This window comes from Antechinus flavipes, chromosome 4 (assembly GCF_016432865.1).
Source record: "Antechinus flavipes isolate AdamAnt ecotype Samford, QLD, Australia chromosome 4, AdamAnt_v2, whole genome shotgun sequence".
In the NCBI taxonomy this organism is placed as follows: domain Eukaryota; kingdom Metazoa; phylum Chordata; class Mammalia; order Dasyuromorphia; family Dasyuridae; genus Antechinus; species Antechinus flavipes.
Genome location: NC_067401.1, coordinates 309,725,303 through 309,744,677, shown reverse-complemented (window position 1 = coordinate 309,744,677; position 19,375 = coordinate 309,725,303). Strand labels below are relative to the sequence as shown.

At 32.8% G+C, this 19,375-nt stretch overlaps 1 protein-coding gene across 2 annotated transcripts in view; it reads right to left on the bottom strand.

Annotated features, from left to right (window-relative positions):
- RSPO3 (R-spondin 3) overlaps positions 1–19,375 on the bottom strand; it is a 101,426-nt gene that overhangs the window by 37,588 nt on the left and 44,463 nt on the right. For both annotated transcript variants that reach the window (XM_051997704.1, XM_051997705.1), the window contains exon 4: positions 11,786–11,983. In XM_051997704.1, coding sequence (XP_051853664.1) covers positions 11,786–11,983 — 198 coding nt within the window. The remainder of the gene's footprint in view (positions 1–11,785; positions 11,984–19,375) is intronic.

The window sequence follows — 19,375 nt, the reverse complement described above, 5'->3', positions numbered from 1 at the left end:
GAAATTAATTGTGAAATCAAGATATATAATTTCAAATCTGAATCCAGTTACTTATTAACTATGTGGGGAAAGTACTTAGGTATCAGTTTCTTAAGATTATTGTGAAGAAAATGCTTTATATACTGTAACTATAAATGTAAGCTATGATTATTATTTTAATTACCTAGATTGTACATATTGGGAAATCTAGGAAAAACTGGTTATTACTCTTAGAAATATGGTCCTTCAATAAGTTGATAAGTGAGTGGTTAGAGAAAAATAATTCTATAACCTAATCTTTGAATTCTATCCCAAAGACTTTGGAATCTGTAAAGTATAAGAGAAATACTCTGACATGACAATAAGAGTCATGACCCCTTCATTACTCTGTTTTCATGCTAAGTAGATGAATTATCTATCAATTATATATTATTGCAAAAGGGCAATCTGAATAGTATAAACATAAATGTTATCTATCTCTCTCCTCAAAAAAAATTCAGAAAGATTTCTTGAACCGTGACAATTAAAAAGAAAAAGATCTCCAACAGAGATAATTATCTGCATCTCGTGCTTCTTTCCCATTCTTCAAAGTTGTGGATCAATCCTTGACTATGCTAATTAGCTTATAACTGTTTCATAGTCCATAGCTATAAATTTAGCCCCTTTCAGCCATTTCTCAAACACACCAATGTTAAAATGGTGGCCAAAGCCAAAACATCAATTTACCTTCAGAATGACAATTATAATTTACAATACTCTCAGCTAAAACAAATATCATTGTTATGTGCTTACAGGTCCTAATGAAGATAGAAGCTTTCAGCTAAATGAATAAACCATAAAGATGAAAACAGAAACTTTAACATAGGCAATCACCTAATTAGCTGATTGTTGGTGAACATTAATTGGTTCACCCACTTTTGCCATGATATGCACAACTTGACTTACTTTCAAAAATCATATTATTGTTTATCACTTTGATTATAGGGCTGGAAGGGTATTTCAGATAATATGGATATCAGAGTATTATATTGACAGTTGCCTGATAGGTTCCATAGCATACCTACTGATACAATGAAGGGATCACAACAAACTCCCTGAGGAGGAAACACCTTGTATGGAACTTTGCTGGGACAGCCATTTCAAAACCCTCACCAAAGTGATCCCCGAGTATAATATGGGAAATTGGAAATGATTTTACTTTCATCATAGTGATTCCTGAGAAGTTTATAATGATACCTAAGCAATTTCCAGAGTTGTAAGCCTTAATGAAAGGGCCAACTCCATGTTCTTCAAGGTCTTTTCTTTACAATCTTGCAACTTTAGTCCTTAACAGGCAATGTTTGTTTATTTGTTTTTAAAGCTCCTATTGACATTTTCTAAAGATACATCAAGAGAGCTGCTACTCTTACTGATATGGGCAAAAATGGTCTAGCAGAAAGAACATTAGGATCAGCCATCATTGAATCTGGGATTTGCTAGTGACTACCTGTCTAACCTTGAACAGTCTCTCAACATTAATTATTCATCTACAAAATGAGGTCTTTGGAGTAAATGATTTCTAAGGTCCTTTACAACTCTAAAGTACTGTTTCTATTATTACATATCACAAAATATTGCCAACCTTTCTTTTTTTTTTAGTCCTCTGCAAAATGAGATGGGTGTAATTTATTGATCTCTAAGATCACTCCCAATTCCAAATTCTCTACTTCTAATATCCACTGGAATGATAATTATTTGACACCACAAGATAATTACTTGTGCATTCAGAATCAATAGCAATTAAAAATAGAATCTTAAATGAGATTGTTGCAAAGATTAATTCATGATTCAAAATTAATTTTATGGAAAATAAGTGTTTTTTTTAAATAGGAGGGCTGTTCTAATGTTAATGCTATTCATTTTTTTCATTATTATATTAGAAAATACCTTCATTAAGCTTGAAGATGTCAAGATTAGACTTCAGAATGACTGACTAGTTGTTGGACAAGTGACTAGAAAGAAACAACATGGTATCAAGTAGGGGCAAGAATCTGAGCAGGGGAGGAAAGGGATGGGGAAGGGAGGGAGGAGAATAGTCAACACAAGTACAAGATGAGAAATTCATGATTATGAAAGAAAAGGTGTATGTTGGTGAGAAATGTTTCTTATGTTGTAGTATCACAAGAAAAAAAAGTATTTTTCAGAAGTTATCTGTTTAACATCTTTCTTTACTGAGGCAATACTACAGCTGGATGGTTTCTGATTGTTATATTTAAAAAATATCATGCAGGGCATCTAGGTGGTGCAGTGAATAGAGCATCAGCCCTGAAATCAGGAGGGCCTGAGTTCAAATCTAGTCTCAGATACTTAACACTTCCTAACCCTAACCTCAATTGCCTCAACAAAAAAGAAAATATCATGTTGTTAATTTCATTCAGTGAGCACTTAATCATTCTTTGCTACCAGACATGAAAAAATGCTATAGAAACTGTGTGGTACATGGTTAATGTGGCAATTGTTTTACTTCATTATATAATATTTGTTACAAGGGTTTTCTTTTTTTTTTTAATTGGGGATTGGTGGGAGTAAGAAAGGAGTAGATATAGACCATAAAAAAAAAGAAAAGAAGGAAAAGAGGATAATTTAAAAAGAAACTACATGGTAAATTTTTTGTAAGTATTGATCAGGTACTGATCCAAGAATGTGTTGATTTGCTCTGTAAACTATTAGAAATGAAAACTATTAAAATCAAAAAGCAATAGTAATTAGAAAAATATAGAATTATCAGATCTTTGACAAATGGTACTGATCCAAGAATGTGTTGATTTGCTCTGTAAACTATTAGAAACGAAAACTATTAAAATCAAAAAGCAATAGTAATTAGAAAAATATAGAATTATCAGATCTTTGACAAATGGTCTAGGTTACTAGAGCTTTTTATCTTGGAGCTGAAAAGACAAATAAGTCACCAGGAATGTAGCAAATTAGGAATATTTAGTCACCACTGCCATGTAGTTTCTTCTACAGAAGAAAATGAAATGGGTCTTTTTTTATAAAAAGTATTTACATTATCAATAACAAATATCTTATTGATAGTGAAGATCATTAAATATGAACAAAATGTTACTTTCCCTAATGGATTTATGAAAGGAAGATTATTAGAGATAATCTGAGTTCCTCCAGGAGAACAGGATAAGTGACTTCTTCAGGCCCTATACATTTCTGTGATCCTATAGTATGTATATGTGTGTGACTACAAGGTGATATTGCCAAAAAAAAAAAAAAAAAACCCTCTCTGGAATTTTAGGTGGATTTTTGATTTTTATTCTTTTCTTGATTACTTACAGATTCCTGCACTTCCTAAAATCTTGTTTGAAAAATCACATTAGATTTTTAAAAATAAAAAATAAATAAGAAAAATTGTAGAAATAGCTTTAATTTAAAAAAATGTGTCTGAGATACTATTGCATGCATATCAATAAACTTTAAAGGCTTAAAAACAATTAGGATCTATGAATTGAATTTTCATTTGAATTGAATTGAATTATTTTTCAGTAAGAAATACATATGAAGAATTTAGAGAAATGGAGACAGAAATGGGAATGGATGCAAACTGATAATCAAAATAAAGAAAAAACAGTATATACAATCATAACAACAAAGTATATGAAAAGATTACTCATAGGAAATTAAACTGAATAATGGAAGTCAATGAAAATCCTAGGTCTTGCATCATAGGAAAATATTTTTAAAAATGAAATATTTAATTTAACAAAAGTAAATATAACTTTTATTTTTGAGAGTAACAATATTTTTTCAGTTCTTTTTTAAGCTCTCTGACTAATTATTTCTATGTGGCACAACGAAATTAAATATTCTGAAATAAGGAACTTATATGCTACAATAAAGCAGCTATGTGCTTCAAATAGATAGACTCTGGAGCCATCACTCATCTCATCTTTCAGAGGGATTCATCCTTTAAAATTCAATATTGGCCTCAGATACATATTAATTTTATCACTCTGGATAAGTCACTTAATTCTGTTTAAGCCTCCCTCATATGTCAAACGAGCTGGAGAAGGAAATATCTTTGCTAAGAAAATCCAAATGGGGTCACAAAGGGAGACAACACTGAAAAATGATTAAACAAAAAAAGTACAAGTGCAATTTTTGTGTTCATCCTCAGATTATTTAGATATACAAAGTAGAGTCACTTTTGCTTTACTTCTGCACATTTCTTTTCACCCAAGACTGTCCTAGCGTAAATTACATAAGGACTATACTTTGGCTTTGAGCAATAGCCCATTAAAATTGCCTTGGGTCTAAATAGTCACTGGATATATAGGATAGCTTTAGATGTGAAAATGGGGATGTTGGAAGATGGAAATCACTGCTGTGGAACACATTTCCTAGTCTCACTCTTGTTCTCATTCCATATTTTGTCATACTTTGCCTTCTTGTGATTCTGATTTTGGAATAGAAGGCTAATGTATAGTTCATGTAGTAACCTATGTAATTTGGGCTGTACATAAAGCTGAATGGGGTTTTACTCTATGTAGTTGTTTGTGGGGAGATGTTGACCTATATTACATTCAAATTCTGCTGGTCTGATGTCTAAAAATGGAGTCTCTTTATGTTGAATTCTATAATTACTATTGTTAGGAAACAGATTCCAAATGATTGATTATGAAAAAAATTATTTTGGAAATTAGAAATTAGTGACCTCTCTTATAATTTATGACATTATTTGTTAAACATTTTTTATCAATTAAAAACAAATTCCTTACAGTACTCAAAAAATAAAGGAGTTGTATTTTCTCTATTGGTTTCCACATTTGTAAACTGGTAATTTTAATATTTAAATTGTTTTATAATTTCAAATGTTTCTTCTCTACTTTTCCATTCTGTCTCAGGAGAAAGAAAATTATTTTCCTGTCCTTCTTTTTGGTCTATACTCACACCTCAAATGAATACAAAATAGCAATCCCTATTCTTCTAGGATTTGATCCTTTTCTTTGACAATATTCAGTCGGAAGAGCATTCTGGTAAAAGTTCCTGGTCTGAACCCTGCCTTTGACAGCTGACAAGTCAGAATCAAGTTTCTGAGGGGCAATATGGTGTACTGAGGAAATAAGTAGGATTGGGAACTAGGAGACTTTGCTTTGAGTCCTGCTTGTTGCTCACTGGATATGGGACAATTGATTTGAGTCTCTTTGAGCCTCTGTTTTTCTTTAAAAAGTGAACACTAATACCTGTCCCACCTACTTCATAGTTTGGATGTAGGAAAAGCACTTTGTTAATTGGAAGGCATCTTGTGAACGAAAAAGCACTATATACACATGGACTATTCTAAGATCCTTTCTTGACCTTTATGTAATAATAGCTACTTCCCTCAGACTCACAAATCTCTAGCATTCTGTCATTAGAAATTAGTTCAAAATTTATCTCATTCATCATATCATTCTGTACTTAAAAGAAATGTGAATATGTACATCTATTATGCTTCTTTTCTCATGTAATATATAGCTGTTTGTTTGCCTCTCTGTTTGTTTCCTTTTTTTTTTTTTCTGATCTGGTTCTATATCAGTCTATTCCCCCATTTTATACTTTCTTAATTTTAGTTCCTTATAGATTGGATCATATTTCTGAATTTTGTAACCTTAACCTCCATAAAACCTAGAAACATGGACCAGCATGGTGGTTCATACTTGGAATCCCATCTACTTGGAATTCAAGGCTGATGATTCTCTTGATTTTGTGATTCCAAGCTGTAGTGACTTTTAGTAATAATATAGTTAATCTCTTGGAATGTAGATCACCAGGTAATCTAAAGAGGGATGAACTAGATCATATTTGAAATGGAACACATCAAAGCTCCATAGTAATAGGACAATCAGAATGGATCTGGGCTCATGATTAGCTTCTGTACTTCCACCCTTCATGAAAAAGTAATACTTAATTATTAAAATAGAAAGAAAAAAAAAGGAAGAAAGAAAGGGAAACAAAGCCTAGAAAATGCCAGCTGCTTAGTTGGTGCATTATGAAAATGAATTGATGATGATGTAGAATTCATTGTCCCTCATTACTGTTATTTCAATTTGGTGTTTGGATTTTAGCCTTTACAATTCCTCAGATTATATGGTACTTTCCCAAAGTTCATTTTAGACATTACAAAAGTATTATTCAATAGGGATAGGCTCTGGATGGAAACAGCTGCAAACAGCTGAGAAATAATATAATGAAACATTTTTTTTATTAAAGATAGGAACCAAGGGGAAAAAGCAAGTTTTGATATGACTAAGTTTCATATCAGACTAAGAGCAATAATTCCAAATGGTTGATGAATAAATAGGAAGTACATCAAGTGTCAGATAGCAAATCAGATTTAGCTTGAAGACTAAACTGTTATATTTGTTTCACTGAGAATCTTTTGATAGAAATATTCTTGACAGGATTACAATATAGATATACTGAAATTTTACAATTTACTTTTCCAAAGTACTTTCCAAATAGAAGGCAACTACATCATGTTTGAAAAATATGGTTCATCTCTAATGCATTACTTTTTTTCTTTATTACATCCCTTACATTTATTTTGAGGGTACTTTTTGGGTTTTATTATTTTTTTTTGACACAGGGTGATTAGTAATAAGAACATAGCTGGTAGTGTCATGTCCATGACCTATATGTTTTCCAGTGTAAATTGTCTACCTTTTTGTGTATCAATACATAATCTTTTATGTCTGATTAAGTGATGTACATTGAAATTCTGTTTCATTTCACCTTTTTCATCAGCTAGGGAGATGGCCCTATTGTTTCCTGAAATTTTAGAATTTCATGGATCCTAAGGAGTCTCCTTCAAACATATAAAGAGAGGCTCTGATGGCAGATACAAACACATCTATTCCATGTGATATCATTCTTTTTCTTGCAGTTGATATTTGTTTTTTGGCTTGGGACAGGTTTAATTGGCATAAGGAACTCTCAGTATGGAAATTCCTTCTGCTTATGCAGATTAGCAACTATTTTGCAATTTTAGCCTTAGAGAGTTTCATGTAGTATACAATGTCTCTTCTTTCTGAGATCACAAGTTAGTTGATGACAGTAACTGTCTTTCATTTTTTAATTTTCATTTTTCATTAAATTTTTTCTTTTTCTTTATTATTTTTTCATTAAAAAAAATCAAAGCTCACACTGATTTATTTTGTGTAAAAGTTAACAATATACTCTGATTCATGTTGTTGTGGGACCTCCAAGATATATTGGCTTTTCTGGTATGTATAGTAAATTTAAAAGTGATAGTTGATAATGGAATAATATTGTTCAGAAAAGCCTATGTGAACTGATGTTGAATGAAATGACCAGAACCAAAACATTGTACACAGCAACAGCAAGATTATATGATGATTAACTATGATAGATGTAGATCTTCTCAGCAATTCAGTGATCCAAGGCAATTCCAATAAACTTTAGATGGAAAATGCCATCCACATATGGACAGAGAAGTATAGAGACTGAATGTGGATCAAATCATACTATTTTCATCTTTTTTTTCTGTTTTTTTTTTTGTGATTTTTCCCTTTTGTTCTAATTTTTCTCTCTCAACATGACTGATATGGAAATATGTAAAAAATAAAAGTACATAAATAACCTAAAAAATAAGATTAAAAAATGATACTTGAGGGGCATCTAGATGGCACAATGTTTAGAATACCAGTTCTAACATCAGTTCCCTGATTCCAGGGAATCAGGACCTCAGTTTAAATGTGGTCTTAGATACTTGACATTTTAGCTGTGTGTCCCTGGGCAAGTCACTTAACCCCCATTGCCTTGCCAAAATAAAATAAACAATCCCAAAATACTTGATAAGTTGTTAAGAGAATTTTAGATTTATTGTTAAACTCTGGAATGTATTAGAAAGAAAAATAGAGGATAGAGGAGAAGAAAGGAGAATTTGGATGTCCTCTGAAGTATCCTTCTGTCTTTGATTCAAGGAAAAGTAGTGGATAGGTGGGGAAGTTAAGATACAGAAAAGAAAGCATACTACAGTGAATGAAGTACAGGGTTGAAATAAAGGATTTTGTCTGGAAAAAAAATCACCACATATCCTGGTTGCTGAATTGTCTGTTGTAATAGGATAATGAGAACCTCACATCAAATCTTATCATCAGATTTTTAGCTTCACACTTGTGTCTTTAGTTTAAAAATTCCAAATGTTCTATTTAAGAACCAGGGGAAAGTGTTAGGGAGAGGGAAGAAAAGAGAGAGCAGAAGTGAGTGAAAAGAAATTATTAATCTATCTCTAGTAACCAGTATCTAATTTCATATCACAAAAATGAGCTACCATTTTCTGGCATTGTTTATTTCATGAATTGCTAATTTTAAGAGTATAAATTTTTAACATTAATACTTAAGTCAACTAAATGCTAGCAAGATGTATTTTGTGGACCAATATTCTTAACCGAAGGAAAAGATATAAATAGCAATTGATTTTATTTGTCCATTCAGAAATATTTTATTGACCTTATATCACAAAATCAAATTATAGCAAATGCTGATTAACCTAATGTATTTATAGAAAGATTAAAATGGACAAAATACACCTGTAAGTCATTTTAATAAACACAAGTAAATATAACATTAATGGGAAAGTGCCAGCAACTGGAGTGATGAAATGTTTGATTGCCAAATCCTACTTCTTAAATCAGAGATGTTTTTAATTAAATGGTAACAAATGCCAGAAAGGCTTACCACATTAGCCAACTTTCATTCCTAATTCTAAATTTTATTTAAAACAACTTTATTTATTTATTTTAATTTTTGCAAATCTCTAATATCTTAAAAACCTACTGATTTTAAGACCCTTCAGGAGTAATTACTTAATTACAAAATGACTTACAGAAAGCTTTAAGAACTCTAATGCTGACAGAATCTTCTTATTTTGTATCATAAGGCCTTTTTACTTTCAAAGTAATCCAACACCTCCCCTCTATTCACAGTTAAAGGATTCATAGTATCAATAGACAGTTCTATGGAATTTATCAAAATAAAGTTTGTTGGCAGACTGCCTAGAGAGATAGGCAAATACATACATACATACATATATATATGTATATATATATACATAAATTAGCAACAGTTATTTGAATTAATTTTCTAAAGTTTCACTGGAAAATCATCAAAGACTACAGCATCACAGTCTTCATGTATAATTTTTTTTTTTGGTAAAAGCTTTTAAAATATTATTATAGATGAAAACTTTAGTCCTTCCAAACCAGAGATCTTTAACACTAAATTATGTAGAATAATCTGTTTCATCTATGGTAGTGTGGGGCATGAGACTCTAGCTCTGATACACACTCATTTAATATTATCTTAATAGTAAATGAAAATAATCTAAAGTTTGTTTATTTTTCACCATATTTTTGAAATACTGAAGTAATTGGTTATTTCAAATATGTATATGATCCTATCTTCTGGAGATATTGTTATTGAGACACCATCGCAGGACCATATGCTAGAGGATTTGCAGATATACAGAAAAGTCTGAGGATCTTTATTTTGGGGGGGAAAGCAGTAGGAAGTTTAGGGAAGTAGAAAGTGTAATTGTGCTCAGGCTTTTGCACAGCTTTACAAACCTGTAAAGAGCTTGATATATGCATGCTGACTCTTATTAATTGCAGAGAAAAATGGGGCAAGATGAGGTGCAGCACTGAGGTCCTTGTCCAGACCAGAGTGAGACTGGGGAGGAAGCAAATGAGAGTAGACAATTGACTAGAACATACATTTTTAATAGTTGGTGAGAACAGAGTCTAGTCCACAGTTCTGTTTTTGTCTCTTTCCTGAAAGGGAATGTTCTGATTAAAACAAACAAAAAAAAGCTATTTGGTAATGCTATTAAATGCCATGTATTCTAGCCTCTAAGACTTGAAATTGAGAAAAATAAAGCTAATAGAAAGGGAGAAGAGATAGGGGAGAGATGATTAAAGAGAAGTTTTTGGCATTTTGATTAAAATTGAATATAATAATATTCTCCTTAGACTACTTATAAACTTGGTAGAAACTTAGCAAAGAAAGAAGCCTAAAAGTGAAGAAGAATGATGGTTGTTGTGGACTGCACTCAAGTGCCCCCTATCAACCTTACAGCCTGTATTTAGTGTTGTCAGCATTAGACTTCTCTTCATTATACCCAAATGGTATCAATCCATGCCAGGATCCTTCTTTTACATATAGTTACTATTTTAAAAATACATTCCAAGTATCTTTACAAAAGTGTCACAAAATTTTATATTTTGTAAATAATTTTTAATTGACCAATTTGCAATATAATTTCTCTTTAGACAACATAGGAAAGCAAAAGAGAGTTATTAGTGTCTGTTCACCATTGTCATAACTGAATAGATGGCTTTCTAGTGGCTAGTGAACAAAGGCAGTCTAACAACTATCCTCAGAATATAATTATCCAAGACAATTCCAAAGGACTCAGGAAAAGCATACTATCCACTTCCAGAGAAAGAACTGATATTTTCTGAGTACTGACTCAAACATACTATTTTTCACTTTCTTTTGTTCTTTTTTTGTCCGTTTTCTTTTTTCTTTTCTTTTTTCTTTGCAGTTGGGGTTAAGTGAATTGCCTAGGATCACACAGCTAGGAAGTGTTAAGTGCATGAGAGGCTAGATTTGAACTCAGGTCCTCCTGACTTCAGTACTGGTGCTTTATCCACTGCTCTACCTAGCTGCTCCTTTACATTTTCTAATATAAAATAACTGATGTGGAATTGTTTTACATGATTACACATGTATAACCTATATTGGATTGCTAACCATTTTGCAGTGGGGGAAGGAAAGGAGAAAGGAAGGGATAATATTTGGAACTTAAATCTTAAAAAATGCTTATTGTTTTAACATATAATTAGGGGGGAAATAAAATTATTTTTAAAAATAAATTTTAAAATAAATTTAAAAGTAGATTTAAAAAATCTCCTGTAATGTAACCCAATTGGCAAGCATGCAATTCATATTTTCCCATAGTAGCTAGAGGTCCAGACTTTTAACTTTTCTTCTAAAGGGATGTCATCAATGATTATCTTATGTGAGTTCTACATATAAAAACATTCCTACTCTTGAATCCTGAGAATAATTTATGTATTGCAGCATCATACAAAAATTATACTAAAGGGAAGCTTTTTTTGTAACTATGTAAAGTTTTTTGGGAAGAACAAATCTGTGATCTCATTAGTATAGAAAAGGAAGAAAAGAAACAGACATTTATTTTGCATCTACTATGTGCTAGTCACTGTGCTAAGTGCTTTACAAATATTTCATTTGTTCCTCTCAACAAACCTGGAGAGCAGGTACTATTTTTACTCTCATTTTACAATGGAGGAAACTTCTTAGTGCCACTTAGTTTCCTCTGCAGCTAGGGACTTTTAGTGATAATTTTTTTTTTTTTTGCAAGAATGCAGATTATCAAACTCACATGTAACTAAGACTGTAATTTACAGTCTTAGAAAATTGCTCAAGTCAGTGAGAAATTAAATAACTTGCTCAGGGCCACATAACCACATGTGTCATAACCAGGTTGAACCTGGCTTTCCTAACTCTAAGGTAATTATCTAGCACACCTCCCTCTTTCCTTCTTATTACAAATGCCATCTACATAGACATAATCCTTTTCAAGCCTTGATATTTATCTATCATATTGTAGGTAGAAGTTGGTAGAGAGTTAATGTCAAAGTGACAGGTGAAATAATTTTGGCAGTGTGCATACTTGTCAAATCATGAAAGCTGAAAACACAAACAACACATTTAACTTCTATTGTTGTACCTCGTTCTCCTTTTGGACATTTCTTTCTCTGCACCACACACTTTCTTGTCTCGCTCATGGGTGGACACAAGTTGCCCTTTGCAGAAGGATGCTGTATGATTTCTCTGACTCTTGTTTCGGTCCCTCTTTTGAAACCACATGTTTTTCCTTTTTTTGTGCATGGGCTCCATGGACTCCACTCGCTAGTTTCACAGTGCACTGTAATGAAACAACAGAAACATCTTGAATTGGCTAATCACCATTTTAATTATTATTAAGTAAAGAAAAACTTGTTTTTAGTCTTTACTCAGTAGTTCTTCGAGAAGGAAATTCCTTCAAGCTTGAAGATGAATGGGATGATTTGGAATAAATGAGAAAAAAATAAAAGGGAGGGCAGAGGGATAAAGAAAACTCAAAAGAGAATGGCAAATATACATGTGTAACCAAAACCTTGACTCCCATTGATTGGCCAACAATAGTTGCCAGCCCAAACCCCATTTGTCCTAATTGTTTGAGTCCTAATTGACTCAGAGTGAATTCAAATAGCAGTCATTTCTGATTTGGCCAGAACCCTAAAGGTCTCCTACTCCCAGATTTATTTATTTAGCTAGTTTGATTGTTTTGTTTTGTTTTGTTTTTCTTTTTCTTAGGGAAAGAAGCTATTTTTTTTTTGTCTCAATTTCTACTTAGCCTAAATCACTGAATGGATGGGGCATCAATCAAACTGAGACACATTGAAGATCTTAGCTTAAAAGGGACAAGATCTCCCAGTGAATTCAGGGACATTTCTAGTCATCCTGATCTATATTTGGCCATTTGATGCAGCTGGCTCTGGAGGGGAAAGTGAGGCAGGTAACCTTGCACAGGTCTCTCTCACTTAAATCCAATTCACTTGTATGTCATGGTATTATGCCATGGTCGTCTTCTAGAATAAGGGATAAAATATTGTTAACTGTAGATATAGGATGGAGGAAGAAAAGCAAGAAGAGAATCACACACACACACACACACACACACACACACACACACACAGATAGATAGTGTGACTGTATGTGCAGGTATGTGTATATATGTATGTGTGTGTATGTGTATATTTATATGTAAATTAAAAACTATAAGCTGCAGCAAAAGTATTGGCTGCCTTCACAGATAGATGTAGTTTCATTCCATATATATTATTCTCTATTAAATAAACAACAAACTATGAAAAATGAATATATATATTTATGTACATATGCATACATATGTGTGATGAGGTCCTGGGCAACTAAGTGGGGTTGGCAGAGAAAGCCTACAGTACTGATAAGATTATTCCCTGAGGCAAGCAGGGCAGGGCGCTGATAGAGATCAGCTCAGCCTTACAGTCCCACCCTTCTAGAGGTCTTGGGAATCTCCACTTTATTGTATCCAATCAGAAAGCCAAGTTATGATGTCAAACCCCTGAGTTACATTTCCCCTATAAATCTGTCCAAAGCCTATGCTGCCTTTGCTGAATCCCTTTTGTGGTTAGCCTGCCATGATGTTCTGCCTCATGGTGTATTTCTCAGCCCCTCCCATGTGTCTGATGGTGTTTTTTTTTTTTTTTCTTTTTCCTCCCCCTCCTTCATAGTGTCTTTCTCCTAGTTATAGCTAATTAACTCTTTCAGTATACTAAACTCCTCTATGGCTTTGTTAGTTAAAGGCATACTCACACCTCATGGAGTATTCTCTTTCTCCTGGTTAGTTGTGAATTCCACTGATTTATCTTTTCCATTGTTATTGTTAAAACCCTTTTCTTGTTAACTATAATCTTTCTAATGCTTTCCTGATACTGTTTCATATCGACTATTCCTGGTGTCTATTTTACTTTTTCATTTTATCCATAATCTCTTCTCATAAATAAAGAGAACATCATTGTGAATTCTTCATATGTGCTTTGCACCCTGTGCTCATATTTGAACTGGGAATTGCAACCTTCACCTCATCATTTGGTGCTCAGTCTCATCATTTGGTATCAAACCTAATCATATGCACGGAGCCTACCTTTAATTGATACACACACAAATATACATACATGCACATACACGCATATACGTGAATATGTAGAAATATATCCATACAACAGTGTGGTTGTGTGAATATATGTGCATATATATAAAGCACATATATGCATATATATTTATACAATACACATACATGTGTGTATGTCTCTATCCATTCATCCATCCATCTATCTATCTAACTAGATTTGTGATTTCATAGGCACAGAAAGCTTTCTGATGAAACTTCTACTATGCAGGTCAGCCAGCACCTACTCATAAGCTTAAAGCTTTTAAAAGCTGCCTGAGACAAGGAGATGTTAAATAGTTTGCCCGGGTTTCCAATTAGTGTGTGACAGAGGTAAAACGGGAGCCCAAGTCAGTGTGACTCCTCTCTGCCTCTCTTTTTCTTTCCTTCCTATCTGTCTGTCACTGCCTCTGTTATATTCATGCTTGCCTGGATGATTTTCTCCTCCTGGGGCCAGCTTCAGCTATGCAAGCCACCAAGAACCTCCTGGGCACTTGAGCAGCAAGCAGTGAAATGAATCTGGATCATCTCTAAAAGGAACTCCTAATGGTTCTTTGGAGTCTGTGTCCTCCCTTTGCAAAAGATTATTTGTTTCTTCTCAGTTATTTCCCATTTCAATTTTTACCGAAGGAGATTTGTGTCCTACAGATGAAGAGGAACATCTGGAAGAAGACATTTCTCTATATCTATTCATAAAAACTTTTTAACTTACAACACCTGGGTCAACCTAGGATATTAACTCTTTTTGACTGTATCAACCATTCCTCCTACATGAGGCTTTGCCAGTAACCTCTCTCATTGCCTCCTATCTTAATAAATCCTTACTGTTGAGCAGAATACCATTCCTCACAATACCTCAAGATGACTATGGCTCTTAAAAGTTCATAGGAATTTAAATCCAATGCATGGCACATTTTTCATGTGCTCTTTTTTTCAGCTACTTTTTAGACATCTAAATGCATTAAGAAAGTAAATGAAAGTGGATTGTGGAGTAAATGTAATCTCTCAAAATCATTAAAGAGATGCATTCAACTCATTTTAAAATCACCTCCAATCTTTACTTCTTCCTCATATTTTTCCTCCTCTTATTTATCAAATTATGTCACTTCATTTTGATAAGCCTCAGTTTCTTCATCCATAAAATGGTATGCTGACAAGATTAAGTTCAAGATCACTTCTAGATCTAAACTCTACTGATTGCTATCCACTGGAAAAAAAATATAATTTTCTCTTTCTAATTAAGGACACATTTTCCATCTCTATAATGGTTCTGGAGATCAGGAACTATTTTTGACTCTTTTGCATCCTCAGTATTTCATATGGTGTTTGGCACATGTTGGTTTTAAATAAATATTTATCGCTTGCTTGATGATACTAATTATGATGATAAATACAAAAATCATGAATTTTATTCACCTGTGCAGAGGCTTACAGACACTAAATATAAAATAATCAATAATTTCATCAATAAGCATTTATTGGAAATGTACCACGTGCTAGTCATTGTTCTAATGGCAGAAGAACAACTTGTCCCCATTTTTATCTGAATTCAATCAAACAGCACAAGAGGATTGTAATAACATAATGAGGACAGCTAGATGGCACAGTGGATAGAGCACCAGCCCTGAAGTCAGGAGGACCTAAGTTCAAATCTGGTTTCAGACATTTAACACGTCCTATCTGTGGGACCCTGGGCAAGTCACTTAACCCTAACTGCCTCAGTTTAAAAAGAAATAGCAGGTTGAGATAGCATAATGATGAAGATGATAATAATAGTTTATTTTTATGTAGCACTCTAAGGTTTACAAAACAATCTGTACATCATCTCAAATAATCTACTATTCTTCCCAAAACAGGTTCAGAAAAGTTAAATGATAGGCTCAGGTGAATTTTGAACTGTGATTTTCTGACAACCATTGTAATACTCTATTCCATATCCTTTGCTGCATCATGCATGGAATCTTTAATAAATAAACAACTACAACAATGCAGTCTCCAGCATCTTCTAATAATACAACAACAAAACCCAATAAACAATCAACTCCTGACTTAAGATGGAGTAAAATCAAACTGATTTTATGTCAAATTATATGAACTTAATTCTGACCAAGAAATAATAATTAACTAACGATGTAGGGGAAATGGGAACTTCCAGAGGGTGTGAAAAAATATCATCCAAGATTTTGTTGCTATGAAAGAAGGAAATACAGAGTAAAATCTGAATATATCCTATATTTCATGAAAATAGATTTCTCATAAAAAAGTAAACTTAAAATAACTATGACCCTATATTCAGAAAAGCTAGAAGAAATACAATTCAAGAGAAATGATAAATTCCAATAATGAAATTATGACTATATAATCTTGAAAACTCTTAGTTATTAATATGGGAAATTATCTAAAAATAATGTTATGGTTTCAGAGGAAGACATATCTTAAAAGTCCACATCTTAGAGGGACAGGTGGAAAAGATTGAAGGAGGCCAGGATGAATATAAAACAGCAGTACAAACCCACTAGAATAATGTTGGAAAAGACAAAGACTAGAATGAACTAAAGTTTTGGAAATATGCTAAAGATATCGAAAAAGTTTTTGTCATTGCTGTTAGTATTATTTAATATTTAGAGTGAAGAATCAAACAAAGATGGGAAAGATCAATTGTCTGGTGAAGATGACAAAGAGAACAGAATTCCTCAGCTTCTAATGTGTTTCTTTTGTTCTGCTGGAAATAATCTTCATATTGTCAAGAGTGAATTGAACACCCAAATAAGAGAGAAGATAGTAAGAGCACATGGCCATTTTAAAATGAGCTCATGTTTCCAGAGCTGTACAAATAAAATCCCAGGGTACAGAAAGAACTCACAAAAGTGATTTTGGAATCACTGTCAGCAACCTCTGAGAAATCAGAGAATAGGAGGGATGCCAGAAGAAGGAAAAGGACTAAATATTATTCAAGTTTTCAAAAAGAGAAAAAAGATGGATTTTAGAAAACTACTAAATTCCAAATCAAGTCAGCAAAACTCTAGTATTTATGATTAAACAAATGTTGGTGAAAACTTATAAAATAGTGATCACTGAGTCAACTTGAGCTCACTAAGACTAGAATAAATGATTCCAAACTTACTTCAAGCCTCTTAATAGGCTTATTAGATTAATAGATCAGGATAATTCCATAGATATCTTAGCTACAGCCTACAGGATAGAGACTAGATTCCAAGAGCATTATTTAATGAATGAATAGCAATTTGAAAGGAAATCTTTATTGATATGATTAAGAGGTCTTTATCTGGCCCTATATTGTTCAATATTTTTTATCAGTAACTTGAGTGAATAATGATAATTTAGAATAATATTTATATAATGCTTTGAAGTTTGAGAAAAATCTTACATTTATTATCTCATTTGTCTCTTGGCAACCATGGGAAATAGATATTATGATGATGATGATGATGATGATTTTACAGATAAGGAAACTGAGAGGTTAAATGACATATATAATATACTTATTGAATTTCCAAATGATATGAAGTGGGAAGGGATAGTTAATGTATTAGATAATGGAATCAAGATTTTAAAAAATATTGATACTTTGAGATAAATTTAAACAATAAAATTAAACTAGGCTAAATATAAAGTACAAGATTTAGGTTTTAAAATAAAAGGATCAATTATTGAAGCAAGGAATGGAAGGAAAATCTGGCTAAAGGAAAAAAGATGAATTGAGTGGAAACTGGTAACCTAACCATCTCTATTAGAGTGGAAACTAAAGGAGAGAGAAGGAATAGAAAGGAAGCTGCATATAATTCCTAGCTAGTTAATAGCAAATAGCTAATAGATTCTTAAATCTTGATTTAAAGTTTACAAAGTGCTATGCAACAGGGAAGTTTCTAGAGGCAAAGAAAATAAAGGTGCTAGAATCATTGGGATATTATTAACTTCCTCCCTGAAACAGCAGGGTATAAGCCCCAGTGGAATATACTTTCCCTTCTTTCCCTTTCTCAGAAAACACTAGGGTCTTCTCAGTGACTACTGCACCATATTGATCAGATCATATTGAGCCCTCTACCAAGGTCACTCATCTGAACCTCACAGCATTGATATAAGGTACATATAATTATTATCTCCATTTTATAGATGACAAAACTGAGGCTTACTAAATGATTTGCCCATAGAAATACAACTAGTAAATGTCTGAGGCAGGAATTGGATTCAGGTGTTTTTTACAATTCGATGTTTTATTCACTGTGCCACCTAGCTGCCTTATGAGAATGGTTTAGATGTAATGATGAGTGAAATGATGGAAAGAAGTAGAACAGGAGAAATGATGCAGCTGTGGCACTTTTTAAAAAGCTTCTCACAGATCTTCCTTTTGTTGTTTACAAAGAAAGATATCAATGAGTATAGATGTTTGAATTTTCCCAGGATTCAGAAAAATTGTGTATGGAATTAGAGCAATAAATAATTTGGATATTGTGTTTCACTTCTATCTGGAGTTATCTATCTGAATTATATTACTCCCTAAAGAAAGGTTTTGAGTGGATAGTATCAGATACATAACAACATTAAATAGTCCCTTTTGGAATGAAAGTATTTAATATTTTATTATTGTTATTTAATATTTAGAGCAGAAAGTTAAAGAAAGAAGACAAAGGTTCATTGTTTGAGGAATAAAGAACAATACTAACAGACGACCTTCTCCAACAAAGGAACTCTCCAAAGGATCTCCCTTTTTCAGGTACAGAAAAAAAAAAGAAAAAAGTTACTAAGTTCCAGGATTTAAAGGCAATTTTTGCTATCTTTACTACTTTTTGGAAATTGTTCATTAGCCTCCAGAAGTAACAAAGAAAAGCATTTACTTTTCTGTGTATCTTTCTCCTATTTTTAGTTCTTTTTTTCTAGAGGAAAAAAAAAATAGATGTAATCTACTTTTAACCATAATGAAACATAGATGACTTTGAGATTCTTGTTTTACAGCAGACCATTAACTTATCTTAAACATTTCATCTATTTTATCCTATTCCAAATATTTTGAAATGGAAACTCTTTAACAAATTTGAACGAGTTAAAAAAGGTACATTATTTCTATTACCGCTTGCATTTAAAAATAGAGTGAATCAGCAATGTGGGAACCCTAGTGCAGAGTCCTGGAGACTATCATGGACTGGATCAGGATGATGCTTATGTGCGTATGTCAATAACATCTCAGCATCAAAAGTTCTTAGAGGTTTTGCCCAGGAGATCTTAAGATTTAATATGCCCTTCTCCCATTTGGGTCACCATCTGCTCCCCAAGTGTTCACCAAACTTATGGCAGTAGTAGCTGCACATACGTTTAAGGAGGAAAAAAAAAGGCCTGACAGCAATCCCTTATTTAGACAAACAGCTTGTTCAAGGACCTTCCCTCTGAGAAGCTCAGCCTGTAATTAATCAGATAGTGGAATTGTCTTATTCTGTCAAAGTGAGAAAAACCCAAAGCCTCCCTTTTTTTAGTCAACAACCTGTGTGACTTGGGGGTTACACAAAGCAGTTTGAGAGTAGGATCATAAAATCATGAACTATGCCAATT